Below are 9,301 nucleotides of genomic sequence, written 5' to 3'. Positions count from 1 at the left end.
AATAAAAATGTACTAGTATGACCACCTTGCAGTTATGTCTGATATGTTTGATTTAAAGGTCAATGTATTTGTAATGTATATGTAAACCTGGAGTTTGAGGATGACTGTGGCTTCTCTTACTGTCCAGTTAACAGGTCATCGACAGGACATATGAGGACATTTAACAAACTGAGATGAATTTTCCGTATGACTTCCACTGGGTATCAGGTGAACTCTTATTGTGAATCAGACAGAACATCTGTGTTCAAGTTAGACACAAGATATTCACTGTGATAGTAAATATCTGTCACATGTTAAAAGAACAAAAATAAATGGTCATGAGTGTGACGTATAGTTAGAATTTTGGACCCAAAATGGAAGACTCGGTCCAAGAGCTGTTGAACAAACAAGAGAAAGACTATTTTAGATTTGAGGGGAAAGACACAAACAAACGCAACCATTTCAGTTAAATTTTGAGCAAATGGGGGACTGACCTCAGAAAGACCTATAAAAGAACTGATAATCATTCAATAACCATAACAGCACAAACAAAAATTTTAACAGCACAAACGAATGAGACTATTTATCCACAGATTTCCCTTGGGTGGGGGGCCAACTTCATGCAGGTATGTTAGGTGGGTTTTACCTAATTTCTTTCAGTGTGTTATAGCTGGTAAATGTAGTTACATTTTACTCAAAATATGGGGTAAAATCTACTCAACCAAACTGAGTGCAAATTGTTATCTCACTTTTATTGAGTAGATTCTAAAGGTTTGTTTTTACAGTGTTGCTGCTCTACAAACTGAATTCCTCTCACAAATCCTCCTGACTTTTAACAGTTTAGAAACAAAGTCCTCATGAAGTCAGTGTGTCTGTAATGTATTCCTCAAAGCTCGATATGACGTTCGTCACCAATTTTTCATCATATTTGTAAAACCCAAGTGATAGCCAAAGTATCACGAATCCATCAGTCTTTCTGTGATTATGCACCTGAATCACTCCCTTCACGGTGAACAACTTCAGAGTCTACTCCACCACCAACAATCCATTTGTATACATACCAAACCCAAACCAAAACCTAAATGAAACCGTCACTCAGGTTTTTTCGGAATTCCACGCAGCCGCAGTAACGAAGCAATGAAGCCGTTTCCGTGTTTGTTGCCACTGCGGCCATAATGCGGTTGCATGGAATTCCAAAAAAAACGAGTGACAGAGGGCAAGTGACACTCCATCACAAGCAGTCCGTTTGTTTTCACACCAAACTGATATGTCACTCGGGCCTTTTCAGAAATTTTGTTGCGAAGTGCATTGTGGGAATTGGAATTCCATGCACACACACACACAAAGTGAGAAAAAAAACAAGGAGATGATTTTGAAAGATGGAGACGGCTGAAAGGGAGAAGAATTTGAAGCCGAAGTTGCTCATTTTCTCCTGGACAGGTAAGATTCAGCTAAGTTTGGCTAACTTAATTCTACTTATTTTTAGTATGGATTTTTCAGATATTCTCTACAGCTGTTATGCATGTTCGTTCATAGTATGTTAGCCCGTGTGCGGGTGGGTCATCGAATTGACCAGATAATAAATTATTTGAGAAACAAATACAGTGACTCGTAACATTAGGTACACTCGTTTGTACCGAACCCTTTCAGTACAGGACCTTCAATACAATATGGAGGTGTACCAAATGAATACATGAAGCCTATGTGAAGAATACAGACACTTGGTAAGCAGGGTGGCTGCAAGCAGAACCTATGTGTAGGGTTTCCCTACATTCAGCAGCTACGCTGTGCCACTGCTGAATTCACAGCACTGCTGCAAACAAAACAAAACAAACACTTTATTCTGATACTGGGGCACCGATAAGGGAAGGTAAACACAGATGGTATAACAGATGTACAGAAGCCGAGTCGGACATTCGAAACGTAAAGTTTCACTTTCGGTTTTCAGTAGATATGGATCAACAAGCTCAGGGATATACAGTACAATCGTCTGCTCAGCAGAGGTTTTTTTTTTTTTTTTTTTTTGGCAGTGGCTACTGCCACTGTACTGTGGCACAAAATGTCTGTTGCCACAGAACCAAACAAATGATCCAAATTCTGGATCGTTGTCCCAGTGGCTGATTTATTTTCATCAAAAACCTGTGCGAATTCGTCATATGAGGCAAAACAGTCGCCATGTTTCATGTTGGTTTCCTCCATGCTGAAACTGAAAGTGTGAATAGGTACAGACCAGCTTCCGGTAACTGGTACCCTGGCCTTTTACTGTAATCTAATAAGCACACGGCATGTGCTTATCTGAATCTGTGCAAAATCGAATCAATTAAGTAAACCGCCCATGATGCCCAGCCCTACACATGATACAACAAGGGCACTGATTGGCTCTGTGGTAACAGACAACTGAAAAAGTTTTCCCACAGTACTGTGCAGTAACCACTTCATTTTTTTTTCTTTTTTCCTTTTACTCTGCTTAGGGGAGGTACTTCTGGGAACAGGCAGCTTCCTCCTTTACTCCCAAACAGAACCACTGCGCACTGTGAAGTTAACCTGTGAATCACCTGCTTTTCTTCAGTCATAATCAGGTAAGAAACATACTTAACACTTAACTGATTCTGTACAGATTTGATTCCATATGCATATGACTGATACTACTTCATACTTGTACTTATACATTAGTGCTACTGGACAGATTCATGTCACTGATATAACCTTACCAGACTAGTAATATGAGTAGTGTTATGTGTAACAACTCAAAACCAGGTGTGTCTCAGTCTGAGTTTACACTGGGAAAAACATTTGTCACTGTAAAAGAGTGTAGCTGTTATGTGTTCAGTCCAACAAGAGGGTAAACGGATCAGAGGTCGCGTTGACTGTCTTTATTTATTATTTATTTAAACCAAATCTGCCCACTTCGAGATGTGTTTTCTGATCATATCTTGTCAGACAGTCAATGCAGATGAACAACACCCTACTGCAGTGTTTCCAAAACTTAGAGTCAACATTCAAAATGGTTTCTGAACTTATTTTACCGAACTTATTTCACTAACTGGTAGAAGGAACCTATTTTTAGCAATTTTATGATGAATTAATTCATTTTCCTTATCAAATCAAAGGAGAAGAGTGATCTCTGAAAGAATTTAAAATTATTGATCTCTCCAAAACTGTACTGAAAGCTGAAGAGGAGCGTAACCTGTGAAAGACACGACAAGATTTAAATGAGGCAAAAGATACAATAAGGCATAAATGATGAAAAAGGTGTAAAAGATGTAATAAGATTTTTAAAAAAAAGACACGAAAGAAAACAAGGTTGAAACAATTTAAAAGTTGCATAGAAAGAAAAAAAACTTTTAGGGACAGTTTGGTCAGCGGAGGAGTCAATAAAAATGTGAATCTTTATTGTAGATAATCCATTTATAAACACAGGCGTTGTTTGTTTACCTGCTTGACTAGTTTCAGCTTCTTCCTGTAGCCTTTGTCAGAAGAAAAAGGCTACAGGAAGTAGCTGAAACTAGTCAAGCAGGTAAACAAACAACTGATACATCCTGATGAAACACCAGATTTCTCTTTTGGGTGTTGAGTTGACAAAGTTTGGAAACCACCGTCCTCATGGAAAATCCATTTTATAGTTTGAGGTTGATCTGCTGAGTAATACTGTTTATCAGACACTTCAACATGTAAACAGCGGAGACAGTAAAAGTACACGCATTCTTCAAGTAGAAATCAAATTCAATCAATCAAATTTTATTCATATAGCGACAAATCATAACACAAATGATCTCATGACACTTTAGACACTTTAGAGTTGGTTGAACCCAGACTCTTAAGCCAATCCACAGAAACCCAACAGAATCCTGCAGGAGCAAACACTTGGTGACAGTGGAAGGAAAAAGGTCCTTTAACAGGCAGAAACCTGGAGCAGACCCCGACTCCTGGAGGATGGACCACTGACAGGACCAGCTGGAGTTAAAGAGAGAGAGTTAAAAGAAGAGAAAGAGAGAGATTGAGGGAGGGGAGGAGAAGAGGTGAAATAGGGGGAGACACATGGATGCACAGCAAACTGAACTACAGCTGTAGTTCAGTTTGGGGCTCGGTGCACAGCCGGTCTCTGCGTCTGAACCGTACTGTGAACCGTGACTCAAGAACCACAACAGGTGACTGTAGGTCTACTTTGTGTAGTGGTAGTGATATGAAGAAAGGCCAACAAAGATGTGTGTTTACACATCTGAAATGATTATTTTTATTATGTAATGTATCTGAAAAGTGTAAATGTTATTAATTTTAGTTGTTCCTGCTCCCACTCAGCACCAGTGTCTTTGTAAGGGTCAAACCCATCAATCACAGCCAGTTTCTCATCATACCATTGTCTTTCAGCAGGGTTCAGAGTTTGAACATAGTCTACCATATATAAATAACAAACTGTCACTAATAACCCATTTAAAATATCTATATCACTGATAAAGCAGCTGCTGAACACACTCTCTTGCCTCCACTCTTGTCTTCTAATATGGTGGCATATTTGTTTACTTCTGGTATTGATGACTGTTGCAGTCTATTCTTTAAAACTGAATAGGCGGGGGGGGGTCTCTATGGGTTCCTGTGTATATGGGTGTGTATGCCAAGGAAACAGCAGACATGGCAGCTAAGACAGACAAGGAGCCTTGAATAAGGGACTTGGCTTCAAAATAATTCCACAAGTGCTTGAATGGAAGTGAGTTATTAAAAAGTGTTTTGTCTGACAGGAACTGTGGGAAAGGGACAGTAGAGGGCACCATTACATTTCTATCAAACCAAATGTCAATCCTGAACAAGTACACACTGGAAATGTCAGGAAAGCAGGGGTAATTTTAACTAGATTAAGATTAGGACATTGTGGTCTTGTCTGTGATCTAGTGAAAGTGGGGGACCATCCTGATGGGCTGTGTGTGCACTGCAAACAGGATCAAAGTGTAAAGTATGTTCTACTGGAGTGTCTGATGAATGAAATGCAGCGCTTGGAACTTTGGGAAAGAGTTGCGGCAAATCCTGGAGATGCTGTTGATTTGAAAACACTTACCAGCCCATCTCAGGGACAGGACTACGCTGTAAAAGCTCTACTGGACTTCCTAGCAGCTACAGGACTGCATGTGAAGGTGGAAGCTTTCCATCAAGTAGTGTGACCTCCCGACTCTTCCACCTATGTGGTTGAAGGTGTAATCAGAACACCTGTTCTTGGAGCGGCCATTTTGAAACACCACGAGGCGATGTGGCCTTCCTCATTCTAGTTTGGAAATCCTACTTGTCCTCAAGCTTTCAGCCTCTCCCTTGGAGAAGGCCTTTCTCTTATCTCTCATGATGAGAGACTCTTTTAAAAAAAAAAAAAAAAAAAAAACTAAATAGAGATCCATTATAAGTGACTTTAAAACTATTTAAATGTTCTATTACCTTCACTTCCTTTTCTACCTCTGTTCTTGCCTAACTGCACAAAATTACCCATGTACTGCTTACATGTATGTGTGCTGCTGTTACAGTGTTTTGTTTGAATAAAAATTACCTTGCAAACTAATTATTCTTTGTTGTGCTTTCTTCAGTCATTTAAGTAGTTTACACTTAGAAACATACATTTTTATTATATTTGATCATTTCAAGTAAATTAAATGAACTTAACAAGTAGATATGAAGTAAACTGAACTTAAAATAATGACCATGTTTAATCCCCTGTTCTGAGTGCAGCCAGTTTCTTAGATTTGATTAAGTAAGATCAGCTTGTCACATTTTTCAGTGCATAAATCCTCTTGTTTCCTTCAGTTTCCAGGAGTTGACAGGATGTCTGTGACCATGGCGAAGGCAGACGGGGTCACCGTCTTCACGTTGACCTCTGACCCCAACAGTGCTTGTCCTCCACTGTGTCAGATGTTCAAGGGTCTCTGCTACAGCCCTGTGTGCTGCTCTGTGTCTCAGCCCCTTCGGAGGCTCCAGGGAACGTCTCAGTCAGTCCTGGGGGTCAGTCATTAATGTCCCATTGGAACAAGATAATCAACAACATCACCACTTCACCTGTCAGTGATCAAGTGGATTAGATTAGATAGAGAGATAGAGTAGTAACACAATACCTATTTAAAAAAACAAAAAAACAAAACAGCAGTGAAAAAGACAGGTGATTGTACATTGGAGAGTACAAGTAGAAACATGTAGCAAAGCAGTAAAAATAAAGTGTTAGTTATAATAAACAATAATAAATAGCTGATTATCATATATTGTAAGATGGGTAATCCGTATATTTATATTTATATATTTATATATTTATATATGTTTATACACACACACACACACACACACATTTTTCATGAGCTGAACTCAAAGATCTAAGACTTTTTCTGTGTTCACACAAGGCCTTATTTCTCTCAAACACCACATAGTCTGTGTTAGTGAGCACTTCTCCTCTGCTGAGATAATCCATCCACCTCACAGATGTGGCATCTCAAGATGCTGATTAGACAGCAGGATTAGTGCACAGGTGTGTCTTAGACTGGCCACAATAAAAGGCTACTCTAAAATGTGTAGTTTTTTCACAGTTTTCACAGTTTATTCAGTGTATGTTTGTATTTGTGTAAACAGTAACAGTTGTCACAGTGCATGTTCTCTCTTTTACAGGCTTTGCAGATCATGATTGGAATACTGAACATTGGTTTTGGAACCATCCTCTGGGGTCCAGTGTTTCCCTTTTGGCTTGGAAGTCTGGTAAAGAAGCTGACATCACCTTTTTAATTGTGTTCTGTATTTATATTTGTCATTTAAAAGTGTTAACAGCAGTTTGTTTTTTGAAGGAATTATCATTTAAATCTTTTTTCTAGTTCATTTTCTTTGGCATCATGTGCATTTTGTCAGAGAAGTTCCCCAGTCCATGTCTGGTGAGTGGTTCAGTTTTATAACAGGCTCATTTATAACATGCCCATAAACTGATGAGAACTTGTTAAATTTATTTGTCTGTGTTATTCTTTTCTTCCTACTAGTCATACTACATACATACAATTATTGTACCATGTAAATGTTTTATAGTTGTAGGTCCACTTCTGCTGGGTGGTTTTAATGCCTGTGATGGTTTTGTATCTTTTATTTCAGGTCATCTTCAATGTGATTCTGAATCTGATAGGAATAGCTTTCTCCATTACAGCCATTGTATTCTACAGTATTTTCCTTGACAGATCATGGTGGTATTACTACTCATCATGTGAGACAAATCGTTACTGGGGATACAGCAGTCGTTACAGGATGACGGCCACTGAATCCCCTGAGCTACAGATCATGATTAAGAAATGTGAGGAAGGCCAACATCTGATTATGGTAAGGAAACCAAACCTCACCTTTCTAAACTAGGTGTATTCCTGATGTGTGGAAAATTATTCTACAGATATTTATTGAAAAATTTTAAATATTTCTAGAATCTTGCACAATTTCTTTCTTCTTTTATTAAGATACAGTGAGTTGCATCTGTAAACACAAACCAATAAGAAATATTTTCATGACTTGATGTAAACCACAAATGATGCACTAACTGATAAAGTCAATGTATGCAAAGGTTTTAAAGTTGATTCTGGTATTTGTGTTTGACTAGATGCTCCGGAAAAGCATCTGTATTGTGCTGATCATCCTGTCAGTTCTGGAGCTTTGTATCACCATCAGCTCTGTCGTCTTGGGCATCAAAGCTCTGAGAAAGAGAGGAAAGGAACAAAACAAGGTAAAGAGTCCAGCTGTCTGTCTGTTTGTGTCTACCTGTCTGTCTGTCTGTCAGTTGTAGAGGTGAGTATAGTTGATAATGTGCAACTGAAAAAGTGCCATTAGACATGAATTCCTAATTATTTCCCTGATGCACATCTGGGTGCTTCTATGAAACTGGTCCCCAAAAACAGGACATGTGGGCTAAAAATTCAAACCAGATGTAGACTAATGTTATGAAGCCAGTTTGAAAGCACTCTGGGTCTATTTTACAAATAGATATTTACTGAGATAAAGGAAAAACTATTTTTCAGATACACCACATTTTTATATTGTTGTTTATACAAAAAAATCTAACATGATCAAAAGAACACGATAATTACGTGCTACTACTTTTTGGAAAATCGTTTTATTCTCACAGGTACATTTTGGGAATCAAACTGATTCTTCAAAGCAGAGGGTTTCACAAAAATAGCCACTGTTGCAAAATCCCTCAAATTATTTGTAGTTAAATGTGGACACGATGGGTTACACGCAAAACCTGGAATGAGACTGCAGATTCATGAAAAACCTGCATGTCTAGATTAGAAAAAACTCTAGGATCGTCAAATTTAACACAGTATCTTTATTTATAGTCGTATCTAAAACCATTTCAAGCCAGATCAAATGCACTGACACCTAAGTAACTTTTCCTGTCCCAATTTTGGTCCTATTTTTGGCTCCAATATTTTATTGAAAATACATTAATTTTGGGATGGCTCAAAACAAGGGTATAATTTTTCTTGTACTTATCTGAGGTCATCATTAGGTATATCCTGGGGGGAAATATGTCTAAATTTCTCTTTATTATTGGGTCTAAAAAAGCTGGCAAAGTGCCAGGAAGCAAAATGAACCCAGTTTCGTAGAAGCATCCACATCTACAACTGTTATTTCAATCTTGTCTTCTAACTTTTTCCAAGAAAATGAATAAATAAAGCTCCTAAAATATTTCCATGCTTCACTACTTTCTTTCAGAGCTCTGAAGTCCCAGAACACTACAAAGAGCTCTTGGAGGACGCCACCACTAACGCTACAGTCTAAGTCAGCATCTGTTTTACATGGTCATACACCATGAACTGTAATCCTGGGTGTTTCTACTGTATCTGCAAGACTTCTGGGTCATTTACTGAAAGGATTCTCTTCACTTAATGATATTCTAGTGAACATAGAACACACACTTTCATTTCATGTTCATTTAATCTCATTCCAGTTATCATAACATTTATGTTAACGTCTGTCTAGAATTCAGTGAGTTTGTTGTTAAAATGGACCCCATCATAACCCTTGACTGTATTTGTTTAATGACCTTATACTGGATGATAATCAAGGTATTTTGAAAGATGGAAATTTAATGAGTTTAAGAAATAATAAAACTCGTAGTGTATGATCGAAATCATGCTGAAAGAAAGTGATAAGAAGTGAAGAGAAGTATATAAATAAAAATGTACTAGTATGACAACCTTGCAGTTATATGTGTGATATATTTTTATTAAAATGTCAGTGTATTTGGTATGTAAACCTGGAGTTTGAGGATGACTGTGGCTTCTCTTGCTGTCCAGTGAACAGGTCATCGACAGGACATATGAGGACATTT

General features: G+C 38.1%; 2 protein-coding genes across 2 annotated transcripts in view; one reads left to right on the top strand and one right to left on the bottom strand.

Moving 5' to 3' along the window:
- Positions 1 to 9,301, bottom strand: part of LOC115435634 (zinc finger protein 239-like) — a 695,125-nt gene that overhangs the window by 616,838 nt on the left and 68,986 nt on the right. The window lies entirely within an intron of this gene.
- On the top strand, positions 2,427 to 9,116 carry LOC115435641 (uncharacterized). Its single transcript, XM_030158208.1, has 7 exons — positions 2,427 to 2,558; positions 5,761 to 5,955; positions 6,607 to 6,693; positions 6,807 to 6,863; positions 7,075 to 7,296; positions 7,568 to 7,690; positions 8,683 to 9,116. The coding sequence occupies exons 2-7, from the start codon at positions 5,779 to 5,781 to the stop codon at positions 8,746 to 8,748; spliced, it is 732 nt and encodes a 243-aa protein (XP_030014068.1). The 5' UTR covers positions 2,427 to 2,558; positions 5,761 to 5,778; the 3' UTR covers positions 8,749 to 9,116.

This window comes from Sphaeramia orbicularis, chromosome 16 (genome assembly GCF_902148855.1).
Source record: "Sphaeramia orbicularis chromosome 16, fSphaOr1.1, whole genome shotgun sequence".
Taxonomy (NCBI): Eukaryota; Metazoa; Chordata; class Actinopteri; order Kurtiformes; family Apogonidae; genus Sphaeramia; species Sphaeramia orbicularis.
Note: the sequence above shows the minus strand (reverse complement) of the source record. Positions and strands in the feature narration are given on the sequence as shown.

What these genes read in the sequence shown, in the direction of transcription:
- LOC115435641 (XM_030158208.1), top strand. Translation starts at nt 5,779, where the DNA reads ATGTCTGTGACCATGGCGAAGGCAGACGGGGTCACCGTCTTCACGTTG. An exon ending in CGTCTCAGTCAGTCCTGGGG is followed by an intron (nt 5,956 to 6,606) that starts GTCAGTCATTAA and finishes TCTCTTTTACAG; the next exon opens with GCTTTGCAGATCATGATTGG. An exon ending in AGTTCCCCAGTCCATGTCTG is followed by an intron (nt 6,864 to 7,074) that starts GTGAGTGGTTCA and finishes CTTTTATTTCAG; the next exon opens with GTCATCTTCAATGTGATTCT.